At 58.2% G+C, this 18227-nt stretch overlaps 1 protein-coding gene across 2 annotated transcripts in view; it reads left to right on the top strand.

Annotated features, from left to right (window-relative positions):
- The window catches only part of ACTB (actin beta), a 333619-nt gene extending 319692 nt beyond the window's left edge, over positions 1-13927 (top strand). Inside the window, exons 1-6 of one of the 2 annotated variants that reach the window (XM_006734356.3) lie at positions 10463-10619; positions 11348-11476; positions 11634-11873; positions 12321-12759; positions 12847-13028; positions 13141-13927. In XM_006734356.3, the coding sequence (XP_006734419.1) occupies positions 11354-11476; positions 11634-11873; positions 12321-12759; positions 12847-13028; positions 13141-13284 (1128 nt within the window). In that variant the 5' untranslated portion in view covers positions 10463-10619; positions 11348-11353 and the 3' untranslated portion in view covers positions 13285-13927. Of the gene's footprint in view, positions 1-10462; positions 10620-11347; positions 11477-11633; positions 11874-12320; positions 12760-12846; positions 13029-13140 lie in introns of those variants that run through there. The other variant, XM_081819048.1, reaches the window with a different exon arrangement.
- The last annotated feature ends 4300 nt before the right edge of the window (positions 13928-18227 follow it).

The raw sequence follows: 18227 nt of genomic DNA, 5'->3' as shown, positions 1-18227 counted from the left end.
TGGGATTGAGCCCCACATCAGGCTCTCTGCTCTGCGGGAGGTCTGCTTTTCCCTCTCCCACTCCCCCTGCTTGTGTTCCCTCTCTCGCTGTGTCTCTCTCTGTCAAATAAATAAATAAAATCTTTTTTTTTTTTAAAGATTTATTTATTTATTTGAGAGAGAGCACATGAGAGAGGGGAGGGTCAGAGGGAGAAGCAGACTCCCTGCCGAGCAGGGAGCCCGATGCGGGACTCGATCCAGGGACTCCAGGATCATGACCTGAGCCGAAGGCAGTCGCTTAACCAACTGAGCCACCCAGGCGCCCTAAATAAATAAAATCTTAAAAAAAAAAAAAAAAGTGAGATCAAGGTCCTTCCAGGTAAAGTGACTTGCCCAGGATCATGGAGAAGGCAGCCATGACCCAGCTCACCATCCTTCCCTCCTGGGTGTGACCTTGGGCATGTCCCCTCACTGCTCTGGGCCTCACCTGGATTTAGGCAACCACAAAGGCCCCTTCCTCCTGGAGCAGTGGACAGGAGTGAGCAGGACAGGGCCTGGCTCCCGGGGGCTGGTGAAGAGCATCTGGATGGGAAGGAACAGTCAGCCGCAGCTGGGGGCTCACCACCTCACCTCACCCAGGTGATCACCTCATCCAGGTGAGCAAGGCCCTGTGCCAAAGGGAGAGGGCTGTGCCTACGGCAGGCAGGTCCCCAACCTCGACTGTGGGTTTTGATGCCAACAGCTGTAAGGAGGGGTGCCTGGGTGGCGTCCGACTCTTGGTTTGGGCTCAGGTAGTAATCTCAGGGTCATGAGATTGAGCACAGGGTCTGCTTGAGATTCTCTCTCTTCCTCTGCCCCTCTCCCACTCAAATAAATAAATCTTTAAAACAACAACAATAACACTATAATGAAAGCTGGCCTGCCCACCTCTTGGGGTTGCCATGGGGACAAAAGCAAAATGTAGGGCATCAGAAAAGTGAACAAACAGGTTATCATTGTCATTGCTATTATTGTAATTGTTCTTATAACCCTAGTATTTCTAGTCCCAGTGTCTACTCAGCAGGGCGCAGAGAGAAATCTGGAATCTGAGGCTACAGAGTTTGTGTTGGAGCCCTCCTGGGCCCTTTCTTTATGTGGAACTTTCTGCTGAAGCATCACACTTGGCCCTGCCCCTCTCCTGCTCCTACACCCTCTATAGCCCCCATCACCCTTGCAGGACAAAGTCCCGGCTCCCGAGTTTAGGCTACTTCTCTGTGAAGACGCCTGCCCTGGGCCTTCTGGGCGTCAGCGGAGTTCCAACGCTGCATTTTGCTGTGTGGTTCTGCAGCAGGCTGACCTTCTCTGGGCCAGGGCTGAGGCTGATGAGGTGAGGAAGGGACCTCTGACCGGCTAGAGGGGGAGGAACAGGGCATAGAGAGGCAGGCAGTGCCGCGTGGGCTCCCCCAACCCCATCCACTCAGTTGGGCTCTTTTTCAGCTGGGGGCCTCCTGGTACTCGACTGGGTGTTGTCTAGAATGGAAACGGTGTTGAGCCCAAGTCTCCCCACTGAGGCTTCTATGGACTCACTTTCCAAAGCGCCCAGGCCACATCAGATGTCTTCAGCTCTCCCAACGTACCCTTCTATCAAGACCTCCCTAACTTGTCTCCTATTCAAACTTCAAAGCCCAGCCAAAAAAGACCCCTCCACTGGAAAGCCTTGCCAGACCTTCAGCTTGGATTGCCCGTCCTCCTGGTCAGCCTCTCGTAGAGTCAGGATATCAGGTGTCTCCCCTGGGGACCTCTGGAGCACAAGGCTGGAGTCTGACCTGTGAGTGTTATCAGAGGCTGGGTGAGTCAGCTACAGCCCAGAGACCTGAGGACTTCCGGTGACACCCCTACTCCCCTCCTGCCAACATCCTCTGGAAGGTGTGAGCCCTCGGGTGGCCAGCCCCTTCCTCCCTAGGCCTATTCCTCATCAGCTTTGGCAGTCCGGGGGACACCACACCCTCCTGGAACAAGATGCTCACACCCTCAAGAGACAACACATCCATTCTTGCCACCTCTGTCCCTTCTGTAGAGAACTGGTTTGATCTATCCTTCCTTCCTTCCTTCCTTCCTTCCATCTGCAGATGGAAGCTGAAAACTTCACTAACCATACACATGAGCTGGGGATCTTGCAGTGACCGAAACAGATACGGTCCCTGCCTATGGAGGGAGCATGGGGGAAAAAGCAAACCTGTAATCACCCAGATACACTTAATTATCAGCTATGATGAGCATGACAAAGAAACACAGGAGGTGTAAGAGCCCTGCCCTTGCCTATGGATCAGGGAGGACTTCCTGGAAGAGATGACATTTATACTGAGCCTTAAAGGATAAGCAGAATGTAAAGGATGTGCCTGGGGAGCAGGGTCCATTATAGACAGCCAGAATGGCCAGTTCAAAGGCCCTGAGGCAGGCAGGAGTTTGGTGCTCTGAGGACAAGAGGCCAGCTTGTCTGGCGTGTGAGATGAGGCCGGCGGAGGTGGGCCACATTCCCAAACTAGCTACACTCTTGGGAAAGTGCACACATCCTTAGTGTGCTGCATGAATTGCCCCAGACCGAATACTTAAGCCTAGCACCCAGACCAAGAGACATTTTCAACTCCCAGAGGCTCTTCATGCCCTTTTCAGTCACTACTCCCCAAAGGGCAGCCACCATCCTGACCCCAGCACAGACTCCCGCCCTTGTTCGTAAGCTCCGTGAACGCTGAATCACACGGCATCTACACCTGTGTCTGGCTTCTTGCATCCGACACGGTGTTCTTGAGACTCCCGTTGCGGAGCACGCCGGGGTAGTTTATCCCCGTGCACAAATGCGCCACACCTTGTTTATCTGTTCTATTGCTCCTGTGCATTCGGGGTGTTAATAAATATATATTACGTGACTGTATATTATATGTGAATATGCACGAACATTTCTGCTCATGTTTTCTGGTGGACGCGTGGACTCATTTTTCTTGGATAAATACCTAGGAGGGGAATGGCTGGGTCATATTTTCAGGGCATTAGGAACAGTTTCCAAGGTGGTTGTGGACATGCTAGCCCCGTGAGCTGCAAGCTTCAAGCAGCCGCTTGTCCCCAGCAACACCTGGTATGCCACTGGGGGGCTGAGGCTGTGATCAGAGAGGTTTTAATTTGCATTTCCCATTGACCCATGATGTTGAGCATCTTTTTTTTTTTTTAAGCCCAGTGTGGAGCCCAACGCGGGGCTCGAACTCACGGCCCCGAGATCATGACCTGAGCCAAAACCAAGAGTTGGATGCTTAACCGACTGAGCCACCCACTCAGGCGCCCTGAGCATCTTTTTTATCTTTATCGGTGATTTGGAGATTTGGGTAGCCTCTTGTTTCAAGTCTTTTGCTCACCCCCCTCCCCTTTCCCTTACCCCTCCTTGCCCAAATTTCATTCCAGTATTCTCTGGTGGAAAAACAATCCAGAAAGACCTGAGGGAGAAGGCAGACATCACTGGCTCTCTCCTTCCCACCACCCACCCCTGAAGGGCCCTGTTCTGTGTGTGACAAGCATGGGGACCAGTGAGAGGCATTGATTTGTCTTGTGAGCTCACACCCATTACACACACGCTGGGGAGGGGGTGGCAGGCAGAAGGGGCTTTTCCCAGCACTCCCCTCCTCCGCCTCCTGGAGCTGGCCCAGCGGGGAACCAACCCAGAGCTGCCTGCGAGGCTGGTGAGCCCCTCCCCTCCTGGCCCCTGCAAGCCTGGAATGAAGAAGAGGTGTTGTAGCCTTCCTGCTGCAGGGACACAGTGTGCCTGGCCCAAGGTCACCAGCACGTGGCCACCCTGTACTTGCTCTGGGCAGGCCCAGCGTTCCCGTTCATTCTCCTGTTCTCTCCCTACGACTCTGCAACTCTGTAGGTGAGCAACTCATCCAAGGCCACCGACACACAACGGGCTTAGCCGTGTCCCCAACGGGGGAGATGACGGAGCTGGACACTTAGAACTTTCCATCTGCTTCTGCAGTCTGGCTGCCCGTTGGGTGCTGTGCACCATGATGCCCTAGCCTGCAGAGAGGGGGGCCTCAGGGCAAGTAGGGGGCTGCAAGGGGAGGGCCCCACTCCCTCCTGAGCCGGACCCTTTGAGGGACCTGAAGTCCATGTGATCTGAGAGGGACGAGGAATAAGGCTGTGGGCAGGCCTGGGTTTGGCCAGGTGGGGAGGGCCAGGCCAGAGCATGCAGCCTCCATCCCGGGGGGGACAGGCCCCACCTGGCCTCGGGAGCTGTCCACGCAGCTAGGGACTGCTCAGGTCACCATAGAGCTGTCATCCCTTTGGCCGCGGGGAGCAGAGTCCTGCATCCTTCCAGACAGACCCACTTGGCCCTCCCAGTGGCACACAAAGTGCAAGCCTCCAGCCTTTCAGGCCTGGGCTCTGGCTTGCCACACGGGCTGTGTGACTCTGGGCAAGCCTTTGCCCATCTCTGGGCCTTGGTTTCTCTTTTGTTAAGGAGGTGGGTGGTGGCCAGCTTTGAGGGGGTCTGCGACAAGCTGCTGAAAGGCCCACCCAGACAGTGCCATCCACACATGGTCTTACAGACCCCAGCGGACTCAGAGATGCTGAGTCACCTTCCAAGGACATCCAATGGGTGAGTGACAGAATCTTAGCACGGACCTCAGTGTGGTTCGAAGAGGGAAAGACTGGGGTCCCCAAAAGACACTGTACTGAGCTGACTATTCTGTGGGGCCTCATGGAGGGGGGAAGGATGCTACGTTCCTTCCTGGGGTACCCCACCTGCTCTGGGGCTCTCTCCACCCTGGCCTCACTAGGAGGGCCCAGCATGTGGCCTTCCAGCCCTGGGCGCAGCGGGCTTATCCCTCAGTCTTACCTGGGCCTGGACGGACCCTGCAACTTCCTCACTACATGTCCTGGGTCACAGCTGTGAGCACACCTGGGTGCCACCTCCCCACACACTGTCATCAAGGATGCTAGGGGTCTCAGCCACCCAGGTGAAGTCATTAGACAGCCAAGATGATTCCCTGGGGACCCTGGAAATGAGGGGAAGGAGAGCCCTGGCTGTGGCCACTGGCCCCCAACAGAGGCCAATCTTCTGGGGAAACCCCTTCTCTGCCTGATCCATCAAGCCGAAGCCCACGACTTCTGTCCCTTCTCTGGGCTAGCCCAGGACCAACCTCATCCAGTCAGGACCATGTCCCCAGCAGACAGGGCAGGCCAGCAGGTCCCCCGGTGTCCCCAGTAGCTGGCACAGGGCCAGGCACGGGGAGACATCCGGAAGGCCAGCTACAGAGCGGGCTCAGGTTGCTGGCCAGCCCAGCAGCAGCGGAGATTTCTGGCTGGGCAGGGCCTGGTGACGCAGCTACGTGGCCATGGCCAATCAGGTTTCCACTTGGACAGGCCCCAGGCCCCGCGGCTGGAGGAGCGCTGCCAGCTGAGGAGTGCCCCGCGAGGAGCGCCCTGTGTGTGTGCCCCACGGCCACGCAGGGAGGCTGAGCCCACCACGGAGCCCGGCTCTGTCACTGCCCACGGGCGGCGTGGCCGTCCCGTCATGGTGCGCCGTTAACTGCAAGACCAAGTCCTGTGGGTCGCTGGTCTCAGTTTGTGAGTCTGAGAAATGGGGAGATTCCGGCTGAGCTGGCAGGGGCGAGGTGAGATTTCTGGGTGGTGACGCAGGCCTGGCTCTGGTCAGAGCAGGCCCTCAGGGACTCTCAGGGACTGGGGAGGCCAGGCTTAGCCCTGAGGTGAGTGAGCCTGGCCTCTGAGTCAACGGGCCCCACCCGCCTGCACTTTCCAACACCTCCTTCCCCCTTTTACGTTCCCCTTTCACTTCCTCGGGCCCTCCAGGAGGGGCGCCCCTCCCTCCCTCCCTCCCTCCACTCCTCCAGCGCCTCAGGCATTCTAGGCCCCTGGGCCAGGCAGAAGAGTAGCAGGGAGAAGGCCACCCAGCCGGGAAGGGGTTGAGCCTCCACACTGACCAGATCTCTGGGGGCTCTGGCCCCGGAGCTGGGACTTCAGCCCCCACGTCACTGACCGCTCCCAGCACCCTGCGTGCCAGATGGCACCCCCCCTTTTTTGTCACAGCCCAGGGACAGAGGCCTAAGGGGCAAGGTGTGTGTGATACCTCCTGTCCCTGCCATTCCCGCTGGGTGTGTTTGCCCACACGCCAGGGGGGCCGGGCAGGTAGCCTCCAGAATCCCACCTGGCCTTGAAGTTGCAGCTGACCCCACCCTGCTTGATCGGACCTGTGTTGCCTGGCTTCTCAGGCCCTGGTCTGCAGGTCACCAGCTGCTCCGGGAGAGCTGTGGTGATGAGTGGGCTTCAAGACCCTCCCAGGACAACTGCGGGGGAGGCCGGGACGCCCCAGCCTCCCCACACCCCCCAGTTGGGAGGTGTCTTCAGGTCCCAGGGTCCGGCTCCCTGTCAACACTCGGGGTCTGTCTGGGTCGCCTGGGGTTCTCCTCTGGGGACTGGGGACAGCAAGCCCTCCCAGCAGCTGGTCTGGGGCAAGAAGAACGGGCTCAGCTGGTGCATGTAGAAGAGGGGGGAGCCCAGGGAACCTTGTTTTTTATTTCTGAAAATTCAATCAAGTTCAAGTAAGCAAGGCTGGGAACTTCCCAGGATGGCCCGGCCTTTCTCAGAGCGCCCTGGGGCACAGGAAGAGAGACGGGGTAGTTTTTAAGGATTTTTAAAAACTCTCCCAAGAAGTATTAGAAGTTCCCAGTTTCTCCAGGGCGGGGATCCCCCATTGGGGGGATGACTTTCGGAGAGCAGGGTAGCCCGAGGCCGGCTGAGGCCCTGGGAGACTCTGGCCAGAGGCCAGGCCTGGGTGGGGATGGAGGCCCTGGCTGCTGCCCAGCCCAGCCTTCCTGCCTCCGGGGCCCCCTTCCGCTGGCTGCTCACCTCCTCAGGGTGCGGTGGGGGGCTCCCTGACTGCCCTTTAAGAAGCTCCCTCCTTCCTGAGGAAACCTACTGCTTTCCTTTGTAGGTGGCACAGCGGAGGAGTTCTCTTTTGCTCTCTCATTTGAGGTCTGTCTCCGGGATCACACCTGCTTTCTGCAGGGTGTTGCTCAAAACAGTGCCTGGTGCTGTTCCACTCTGGAAGCATGCCTGGCTGGTTGGTGCTGGCGTGTCGGATGCAAGGGCAGTTGTGATCCTGGAGGTTTGGCTCCTGGCTGTGCCCTTGCTGTGTGATCCCCGCTGGGTTGTTTCCCCTGGGCAGGAAAGCTACTGTCCTACGGTCTTATGGTAGCAGAAGGAGGAAATCATGCAGGCTTCCTGGAGGGGGCATCCCAAAGAGCCCGCCTGGAGGCATAGGAAAAGTTGAGCAGGGGGCACAGGAAACCCAAGCCCAGTCCCTCAGGAATGCTGAGGTCCAGAATCTCCTTTTTTTGAGACTATCCTAGGAACAGGGGAGGAGGGCAGTGCAAAAAGGTGACAGGAGACTGCAGGCTTGGGGCCTCAGGACCCACTGCTGTGTGACGAAAGGCTGGTGGCTATTCTCTCTGGCCCCCAGGAGATAAGCACTGAGGAGGGAAGTGGGACCCAAGAACTCAGACTTTGGAACAGCCTTTGGACCCAGTCCCTGGGAGCACTCCAGGGGGCATTTTACCAGGGAGGGGCAGTGTGAGGCTCCCTGGGGCACCGCGCCTAGTGTCCTTCACGCTGGACTCCAGTCCTGCCTCAGTGTCCTCATCTGTAAAGGGGACATGTGTTTGCTACAGGGTTCCATGCCCTCATTCCTCAGTTAGCCCTCACCGAGCACCTGTTGTGTGCAGCCTTTCCACCCTCCTGGAGCCAAGAGTCCAGAAGCCACACATCAGTTTCTTCCTCTGCGAAGTGGAGCTTGGGGTCCTCACCGGGCAGCGCAGCCGTGGGGCTCAAGTACCCAGGGCCAGGTGACTGGGTAGCTGTTTCTCTAGAGAGGGCCAGGGAGTGGTCCTTTGGGAGGACTCTAAGTGTCCCCTGCTTGGACGCCTTGCAGGGTGGGGGAACCGCAGGAGGAAAAAAGCACCAGAAAGCAGGTGAAGTCCCCACTGGCTGAGCCAGGCTAAGGCTGGGGGGCTGTATGCCGGCCCCAGTGACATCTCTGAAATCTCCCTGCAAGGGCAAAGTTCCCAAGCGCAGAACCTGTTCACTTCCTCTCCGGCACGTCTCCTCCCCCTTCCTCTGGCAGGCCCCACTTCCTCTTTTTCTCTTCCCCTCCCCCCAGGCCTGCAGCCCAGCCCCCATCCCAGGCCTCTGTCTTCCCAGTGTCCCTTCAGAGGCCTGAGGATACCCAAGGAGTCACTTGTCCATTCACCAGCACAGGGCCCCAGGGAGGGTGCGGTGGGAGGAGGTGGATGCCAGGGCTCACAGTCTGGAGGGGGAGGCCGAGCCGTGAAAGGCCGGCCGGCCGAGTGCAGTGGTCCTAAGTGGGAGGGCGGTGGTCTAGGCTGCAGATGCCAAAGGGCTCCCCCACCCCCAACAGGGGCCTTCCGGGACGGGCCTTGAAGGATGCCTGGGAGAGCAGCAGGAGGGCTGCTGCAGACCAGACGCAGGGCCACGAGTGTTCCAGTCTGAGGTCGCATTGGGCGGGTGCTCCTGCACCTCGGCCCATCCCTGGTGGAGAAGAGGTGAGGTGGCAGCACAGGTCCTGCTTGGGGAGCATGTCGGCTCCCCACCCCACGTAGCTGCCTGGAACCGTCCTAGGGCCTCCCGTCCCTGGCCCTGTAGCCCTAGTCCCAGCCTGCCCAGCACTCCTCCAGGCTCAGTGAACAGCCCCAAGCAGCCCTCACCAGCAGGCAGAAAGACGGTCGCTCCCCAGCCCCTGAACTGCAGGGCAGGCAGGCCCCAGGGCAGCTCGCTGGCCAGATGCCCACGACTGAGAGATACAAGGCCAGGGCCAGGGCAGTTCCCGGGGAGGCAGGGAGTGGACGGGCTGGGAACATTCCCTCAAGCCCAGAGCGGTGATCGGAGAGCTGCATGCAGTGCTCTGGGGATGCTCGCGTGTGGCTCTGAGCCTGAGGGTTCTGCTGTGTGCTGGGGGACGGTCACCCTTCCCACCCAGCTGTGGCCCCCGCAACTCCGGAGTGCCCTGCTACCAGCCACCCATGGTGGGCAGGACCAGACTGGACATCCATATATGGACTACAGGGTCACTGGTTTCAACACACAGCTTGTGAGCACCTACTATATGCAGCAAAGCCCTGGGCAGGCCTGGGGTGCCCAGAGACAGACCAGTGGCTGCAGGCCAGCGCCCCTACCTAGACCACCCTTTCCATCTTCTGTGTGAAAATTCAGCTTCCTGTCACCACCTCCCAGAACGTGCACGGTCTTCTAGGCTGAGCCAGACATCCTTCTGGGGTCCCCCAAGCCCTGGGCTTCTGTCTGCCACACACTATCATCGTTGGCCACCATCTGGGTACAGGCTCTGCCTGCCAGGCTGGCAGCACTCAGAGCAGGGAACCACCCAGAACACTCCCGGGCACCCAGATCTTGCCCAATGTTTGGTGGAGGGACCCAGGGCAGGAAAGGGTGACAAGGAGAGGGTCTCCTCTGGGGGCAGCAGGTCTTCAACTACTGTCCCTGCCACCCCGCCCCCGTCGAGCTAACTCATCTCTGGGGCATTAAGGGTCCTTGGCAGGCTCCAGATGGTCCAGGACAGAAGTTCAGCTGTGGCTGCCCATGACAGACAGACGATGGATGGTGGGCCCCAGAGCTGCGCTGAGCAGCCCTGCCTGCCTTCGCCCAGCAGCTGCCTGGGTCATGGGCTAACGGCTCGGCTGGGTGTGACCAGGCAGCTTCTGGAGGCAGCCTGGCTCCATGGGAACAGTTTCTCTGTTCTACAGAGCCCACCTCTGGCCAGGCCTGCAGCAGGGGGAGGCTTGGGGCCCTCTTCACAGGGAATTTCCAGCCTCTTGCTCTGGATGCCTGTCCTGTCTCTGGGGCCTGAGAACCCCGTTAAGTGGCCACAAGCCCCCTGGCTCCCCCACACCACACCATACCCTTCTGCCCCAGGTGTCTGAGTAGTAATGCCCCTCAGTTAGCAAGCTGAGCACCCCCAGCCAGAGGCCCCTCCATCTCCCCAATCCAGGTTTCTGGGCAGTGGAGTTAATGTGGACCAATGCTTCCCCTGCAACTGCTCCTTAAGCATGCACCCACAGAAACCGGGGACCCTCACATCCATGCTGACCCTTGCCCACCGGGGCGCTCACTGCTCATGTGATGCCCACACCCGGAGGGTCCTGGGGTGGAGAACACGAGAGGGGCCGGATCAGGCATTGCCCAGCGGGGCGGCGGCCCACGGACCCAGCACCTAAGGGCGGCCAACGCCAAAACTCTCTCCCTCCTCCTCTTCCTCAATCTCGCTCTCGCTCTCTCCCAGCCCGGCTCGTTCTCTCTCTCTCTTATTTTTTTTTTTTGCAAAAGGAGGGGAGAGGGGGTAAAAAAATGCTGCACTGTGCTGCGAGGCCGGTGAGTGAGCGGCGCGGGGCCAATCAGCGCGCGCCGTTCCGAAAGTTGCCTTTTATGGCTCGAGCGGCCGCGGCGGCGCCCTATAAAACCCGGCGGCGCGACGCGCAGCCACCGCCGAGACCGCGTCCACCCCGCGAGCACAGGCCCCTCGCCCTCGCCGCTCCGCCGCTGCCACCGCCGGTTTACACCTCCCCCAGGTAGGTTCCCGGCCCGGGGCGCGCTGCAGCGCCGCGCCGCCGCCGCTTCCTCCGGGCGGGCGGGCCCCTCGGCCTCCGGCCTCGCGCCGGGAGAGAGCCGCCGGCTGTACGGGCAGTGGGGCTGGCGCTCCCCTCCTCGCTCGGGCCGGGACTGCGCTCGCACCGCGCGCCCCCGGCGTGCTGCGATCCGGGCCGAGGCGGCCGCGGGTCTTTGTCCGAGCGGGCGGGCTCGCTCGGGCGGCTGGGTGGAGGGGTGGGTGGGCGCGGCGGGTCCGCCGGCCGGGTGGGGGCTGGGGACGCGGCTCCGCGTGCGCGTGCGCGCTCGGGCCGGGAGCCGCGGCCGGGGCGAGGGCGGTGCGGCCGGCCGGAAGGGGTGGGGTCGCCGCGGGGCGAGGGCGCCTGCGCGCACTTCCTCCCCGCGCCGCCGGCTCCCGCGGGCGTGGCCGCCGCCCGCCAGTCCGGCCGGCGCTTTTTTTGAACAGGACGGGGGCGGAGCCAGCCCCGGGTGGGGAGGGGGCGGGGGCCTGGCTTCCTGCCGCGCGCCGCGGCGCCGCCTCCGATGAGCGTTTGCCTTTTATGGTAATAACGCTGCCGGCCCGGCCGCCTTTGTCCCCAATGTGGGCGTGCGCCGGCGCCCCCTGGCGGCGCGAGGCCGCGGCGCGCCGGAAGTGGGCTGGGCGGGGGCGGCCCCACCCGACCCCCGGCTCAAGGCCCGGCTCGCCTCGCAGTTCGCCATGGATGACGATATCGCTGCGCTCGTGGTCGACAACGGCTCCGGCATGTGCAAAGCCGGCTTCGCAGGCGACGACGCCCCCCGGGCCGTCTTCCCCTCCATCGTGGGGCGCCCCCGGCACCAGGTAGGGCGCCGGTCTGACCTGGGGTGGGCGGGGTAGATGGGGCGTCTCCTCCCGGGAGCAGATTCCCTCGCGGGGGGAGGGCCTGGCCTTTGGCTTTCGGGGTGGCGGTCCGCGGCCCCGGGCCGGTGCTCAGGGCGCCTCGCCCCTCCCTCCGCAGGGCGTGATGGTGGGCATGGGCCAGAAGGACTCCTACGTGGGTGACGAGGCCCAGAGCAAGCGGGGCATCCTGACCCTCAAGTACCCTATCGAGCACGGTATCGTCACCAACTGGGACGACATGGAGAAGATCTGGCACCACACCTTCTACAACGAGCTGCGCGTGGCCCCCGAGGAGCACCCCGTGCTGCTGACCGAGGCCCCCCTGAACCCCAAGGCCAACCGTGAGAAGATGACCCAGGTCAGTGGCCCCGCTGGCCTTTTTTGGGCGGCCACCCCATCCTTTCTTGCTCTTCTGTGTCACGCCCTGTCTCACGTGTTCTTTCTTCTGCCATTCTCCTAGGACTTTCTTCTCTGACCTGAGTCTCCTTTGGAACTCTGCAGGTTCTATTTGCTTTTTCCCAGACGGAATCTTTCTGGTGTTTGCCTTTCTGATTAGGTGTTTGAGGTTATAAAATGCTGTGGGTTGTAGGTACTAACACTGGCTCGTGTGACCAAGCCGATGAGGCTGGTGTCGAGTGGCCTTGGAGTGTGTATTCAGTAGGTGCACAATAGGTCTGAAGTGAATCCCCCTCCCGGGATCCCCGGCACATTTAGCTGTGTTCCTTGCACTTTTCTGCATGTCCCCAGTCTGGCCTGATCCTCTCTGGTGGTTTCCCCAAGCGTGACCTGGCTCTTCTCCCTACAGATCATGTTCGAGACCTTCAACACCCCGGCCATGTACGTGGCCATCCAGGCTGTGCTGTCCCTGTACGCTTCTGGCCGCACCACTGGCATCGTGATGGACTCCGGGGACGGGGTCACCCACACTGTGCCCATCTACGAGGGGTACGCCCTGCCCCATGCCATCCTGCGTCTGGACCTGGCTGGCCGGGACCTGACGGACTACCTCATGAAGATCCTCACGGAGCGTGGCTACAGCTTCACCACCACCGCCGAGCGGGAAATCGTGCGTGACATCAAGGAGAAGCTGTGTTATGTGGCCCTGGACTTCGAGCAGGAGATGGCCACGGCGGCCTCCTCCTCCTCCCTGGAGAAGAGCTACGAGCTGCCCGACGGGCAGGTCATCACCATCGGCAACGAGCGGTTCCGCTGCCCGGAGGCGCTCTTCCAGCCTTCCTTCCTGGGTAAGTGAGCCTGCCTGCCTTCCCCTGCCGCGGGGGGGTCACCCTGTGGCCACTCCCGGAAGCCAAGTCTTGCTTGTTTCCGCTTAGGCATGGAATCCTGTGGCATCCACGAAACTACCTTCAACTCCATCATGAAGTGTGATGTCGACATCCGCAAGGACCTCTACGCCAACACGGTGCTGTCCGGTGGGACCACCATGTACCCCGGCATTGCCGACAGGATGCAGAAGGAGATCACAGCCCTGGCGCCCAGCACAATGAAGATCAAGGTGGGGGGCACTTGGCTGGCCTGGGCGCGTTGGGTGGCTCCTGTGGGCGTGCCCCTCCTTCAGGGCTGCAGGGTCCAGGATCTTCATGCTAACTGTCTCCTTCCTCCCCCAGATTATCGCCCCACCTGAGCGCAAGTACTCTGTGTGGATTGGAGGCTCCATCCTGGCCTCGCTGTCCACCTTCCAGCAGATGTGGATCAGCAAGCAGGAGTACGACGAGTCCGGCCCCTCCATCGTCCACCGCAAATGCTTCTAGGCGGACTGTTACTTCAGTTGCGTTACACCCTTTCTTGACAAACCTAACTTGCGCAGAAAACGAGATGAGATTGGCATGGCTTTATTTGGTTTTTTAATTGTTTTTTTGTTTTTGGATTTTTTTTTCTTTTTTTTTTTTTTGGTTATTTTTTTGGCGCTTGACTCAGGATTTAAAAACTGGAACGGTGAAGGTGACAGCAGTTGGTTGGAGCGAGCATCCCCAAAGTTCTACAATGTGGCCGAGGACTTTGATTGTACATTGTTTTTTTTTTTTTTAAATAGTCATTCCAAATATCGTGAGATGCATTGTTACAGGAAGTCCCTTGCCTTCCCAAAAGCCACTCCATTTCTCCCTGAGGAGAAGGGCCAGTCCTCGCCCAAGTCCACACAGGGGAGGGTGATAGAATTGCTTTTGTGTAAATTATGTAGTCCAAATTTTTTTTAATCTTCGCCTTAATACTTGTTCTTTTTGTTTTATTTTGAATGGTCTGCCATCATGGCCCCCCTTTTTTTGTCCCCTTCAATTTAGGATTTATGAAGGCTTTTGGTCTCCCTAGGAAGAGGGGTTGAGGCACGGAGGCAGCCGGGGCTTTCCTGTACACTGACTTGAGACCAGTTCAATAAAGTGCACACCTTAAAGAAAAGGAGATGTGGCTTTTTGGGTGTTGGGGAGAAGGGTTTGGGGTAGCAGGGACCAAGCTATTCCTACCTCAAAAGGGAAGGGGGTCTGAGGTGTGTCGAGCCCTGACATCGAATAGTCCCAGGGTGGGAGATGGATAGAAGGAAATAAGGGGCCCGGCCCTTTACCTATCTTATGTCCCCTATTTCTAAGTTCTGAGGTCTGGATGCTTCAGGAAAGTGGGACACCTGGGCTATGTGGAAAGGAGAGTCAGGTGGTCCAGGTGCCATACCTCCTGAGGCACTGGGGCACCTGAACTTGGTGTCCTTTTGGAGTGGGGCTTCCTAGGCCACATAACGTTTTTGTCATCCTTCCTGGTGGGCTTGGGACACAGACCCTGAGGCTGAGGGTGGGGACCCACCTTGACTACTAGCTCACTGGAGTGATGGTTCCCACACAGCCAAAGAAAGCCCTTGCTAGGATTGTGCAGGGCAGCTCCCTGGTGGTGTCCAGGGCCTGGGATGGGGGCATGTCAGATTGGCAGAGAATGTTCCAGTTGGCTCTGGGGGAGGCTTGCCTGGGTTCTGGAATCTTCCTTGTGACGGGTACCTTACTGTGCACTCAGGGCCCGGTTTTTAAGTGCAGGCTTGACCTACTCCCAAGGGCCTGCAGGGTCTGGGCTCCTGGGGGGCAGGGTCTACCTGGCACTGGAGGTCAGTTTCTGACTTACAATGCAGTGCTCCAAGGCTGGCCTGCCTGCCCTCTGCTAGAAGCTGTGACTGGGGAAAGGAGGAGGACTCCCATGCAGGGGGCCCCTTGCCCTCTATCCAGAGGGAGTAAGGTCCAGAATCCAATGCCAAGTCAGTCCAGATTTGAGGCCTGGAGGGGGCCTGCCCCTCCCTCCATTGACCCAGGGCTCCCTGGAGCATTCAGCTGTGGCCCTTGGGAATGTGGTGGCCCACTGCCTCCCATCTTACTGATGAGCAGAGACCCTCACGTGGGCAGGATGTGCCTTAGAGTCTCATGGAGTTGTGGCAGGTTGGGAGGGACGCAAGTCATTTTACTCAGTGCAAGGTGCCTGTCTCAGTCAGTGGGAAAGAGACTGTTCTAAGACCTTCCAAAACTAAACAGGAACTTGTGACCCATCCCCCCTGAGCTCACCTTGGCAGTTCAGTACATAACCCACCCCAGCGGGGGTGTGGTGTGGGCTCCGGAGGCAGTCTTGTTCCCTCGGGGGCCCTGGGCTACCTCCCTGACCTGCACGCAACTGGAGCAGGTGGGACGGCAGTGAGCGCAGGATGCTTCCGTCTTAGGGGCCCTGGCAGCAAGGGCTGAAATGGAAGTCCCCCCCCACCACACACACACCCACCCAGGCCAGTTCCAGCTCTTGATCCCATTCAGGGGCGGTGATAAGCCCTGGACTCCGTGCTGCAAGCTTCCACCTTGGGCCACTCACTCATTTCACAAGCATTGATTGAGGGCTTGGCGTATGCTGGGCCTGCCTTCCCTCCCTCCTTCCTTCCTCTATCCAACCACCCTTTGTACCAGGCGGCGTGCCAGGGTCTGGGGGTGCATTGGAGAAGAAAGCAGATGTGCTTCCTGCCCGCATGAGGCACCCAGTGTAGCAGGGAAACATAGTATCAGGCCACCAAGTGAAGGCACAATGACTGATTGTGACAAGGAGGAGGAAGAGCAGAGGCTGTGTATGAGGAAGGATGCGGGACCCCAGGGGGATGCAGGTGCTCATGATGTTGGTTGGGGGGTGGTGTTGCAGGTGCACACCCACACTGAAACCAGCACATTGCACCTCCATAAAACTGGGGAAAAAAAAACAAAAAACCCAACAACTAAGAAATACAGATTTAAAAAGGAGGAAGGAAAGCACTCATCATTTTGTCTCTTTTGAACGAAAAGCAAAATAAAGGACCCTGAAGCCGGCTGACTGGGGAGTGGGGAGCTGTCGCTCTGGAGCAGGACAGAGAAGGCTTTCTGGGGGAGGGCTGGGCAGACGGAACCGTGGGCTTGCACGTCGCGGACAGAGGCATGGACTGACCAGGAACGGAGACCGGGCGAATGACGACACAACCCCGAGGCGGAATGGGAGGGTGACTGGGGCCATCTGTCTTATGTAAGTGGCCTTGGGAAGTCACATCACCATCCACGTACCTGTCTGAGCAATGGGAACACCAGTAACACCTAAGAGTGGGTTGTGAGCAGGTGCCCCATCAATCCTTTCCTTTGAAGGGCCCTGGAAGTGCAGCTGAGACACACAGGTTTGGCCTGGAGAGTCCTTTAGGCCCTTCTCCTTCCCTCCCAGGCGCAGCTAGCTATCTGCTGCCCAGCTTGGAGCAAAGGCCTTGCACCAGGAAGCCCAACCCCGCCAGGCTAGCTCAGAGGATGCCACATTGCTTCCTGCCTTCCTCCGTGCACCCGTTACGAGTCCGCGGCCGAGAGCACAGTGGCTGGCTGGCCCCGGGTCGCTGACCTTCTGTGAGAAAGCTGGACCCTAATGCCTTTGAAGCCTGGCAGATCAACGGGCCTCAAGGCTCACACCGCCATGCTGACCCCCAGCCCCCTCTGCAGCTTGCCCTACCCTGGGACAGGAAGCTCCCTGCTTTCTCAGGTGGCTGGCTCCCCCGTGAGGTGGCCCTGACACTGAGGCTCACCTTTCTCCCACCGGAATGTCCCTCCTCTGCAAGGCAGCCCTGCCTGGAGAGAACTGCGTCCCAACAGGCCACTCTGAGGGGAGGGGAATCCTGGTAAGTGGAGGGGCTCAGTTCCTCCCCTTCATCCTCATATTTTTTCCTGGATCCTGGTGGTGAGGACCCAGGGAAGTTCACGGTCACAGGGCAGGCATCTTCCTTGTGGGGAAACGGGCTCAGAGGGTTACACAGCTCAGAGGTGGCGGTGGTGAGGTTTGAACATCTGCTCTGGCCCGGAATCACCCAAGGCACATGGGGGCTGGAACCATCCAGAGACCCCTGCCAAGTGCTTGATGCTTATTCACTCAGTCATTCATCATTCAACTTCTATTTGCCCTCATGGAGCTTATGGTCGTGTCCCATAGGGGCCACTGGCCCACACACGGCCATTTAAATTTAAATTCATTAAAATGAAGAATTCAGGAGCCCTTGGCTGGCTCAGTGGGTAGAGTGTGCGACTCTCGATCTCGGGGTTGTACATTCGAACCCCACACTGGGTGTAGAGACGACTTAAAAATAAAATATTTTAAAAAATGAAGAGATTTTTTTTTACACCTGAAACTAATGGAACATTGTGTGTCAACTATACTCAACACAAAAATATTAATAGTCTTTAATTCTTAGAGCAGTTTTAGGTTCACAGCAAAATTGAGAGGAAGGCACAGAGATTTCTCATGTACCTGCGGCCCCCACATGTGCACAGCCTCCCCCACCCATCAACATCCCGCACCAGAATGATGCGTTTGTTACCACTGATGAACCTACACCGACATATCATTGTCACCCAGAATCCGCAGTTTATGTTAGGGTTTGCTCTTGGTGCTTATACTGTATGGGTTTGGTGTTTTTTGGAGTTTTTATTTATTTATTTATTTATTAAGCAGGCTCCACGCTGGAGCCCAATGCGGGGCTTGAACTCACGACCCTGAGATCAGGACCTGAGCTGAAATCAAGAGCCTGGACCCCCAACCGACTGAACCACCCAGGCGCCCTGGGTTTGGTGTTTTCATTGCATGGGTTTTGACACGCATTCATCATTATAGTATCACACACAGTCGTTTCACTGCCTAAAAAATCCTCTGTGCTCCAGCTGTTCAGCTCTCCCTTTCCCTGACCCCTGGAAACCACTGATTCTTTTCGTGACTCCAAAGTTTTGCCTTTTCCAAAATGTACAGTTGGAATCGTACCATATGCAGCCTTTTCAGATTGGCTTCTTTCACTTAATAACATACATTTAAGGTTTCTCCATGTCTTTTCATGGCTTGATAGATTACTTTTTTTTTTTTTTTTTTGATAGATTACTTATTTTTAGTGCTGAGTAATTTTCCACCGTCTGGGGGCGCCTGGCTGGCTCAGTCAGTGGAGCATGCGACTCTTGATCTGGGGGTTGTGGGTTTGAGCCCCGTGTTGGGTGTAGAGATTACTTAAAAATAAAAGCTTAAAAATATATATTCCATTGTCTGGATGGACTACAGTTTATTCATCACTTACCAAAGGTCATCGTGGTTGTTTCTAAGTTTTAGAAATTATGAATAAAGTTGCAATAAACATCTGTGTGCGGGTTTCCTCTGTGAAAGTCACTTTTCACCTCTGCACGCACCGTTTTAAAAGGTCATTCTGGGG

This window comes from Leptonychotes weddellii, chromosome 5 (assembly GCF_054177405.1).
Source record: "Leptonychotes weddellii isolate Sample4059 chromosome 5, ASM5417740v2, whole genome shotgun sequence".
In the NCBI taxonomy this organism is placed as follows: domain Eukaryota; kingdom Metazoa; phylum Chordata; class Mammalia; order Carnivora; family Phocidae; genus Leptonychotes; species Leptonychotes weddellii.
Note: the sequence above shows the minus strand (reverse complement) of the source record. Positions and strands in the feature narration are given on the sequence as shown.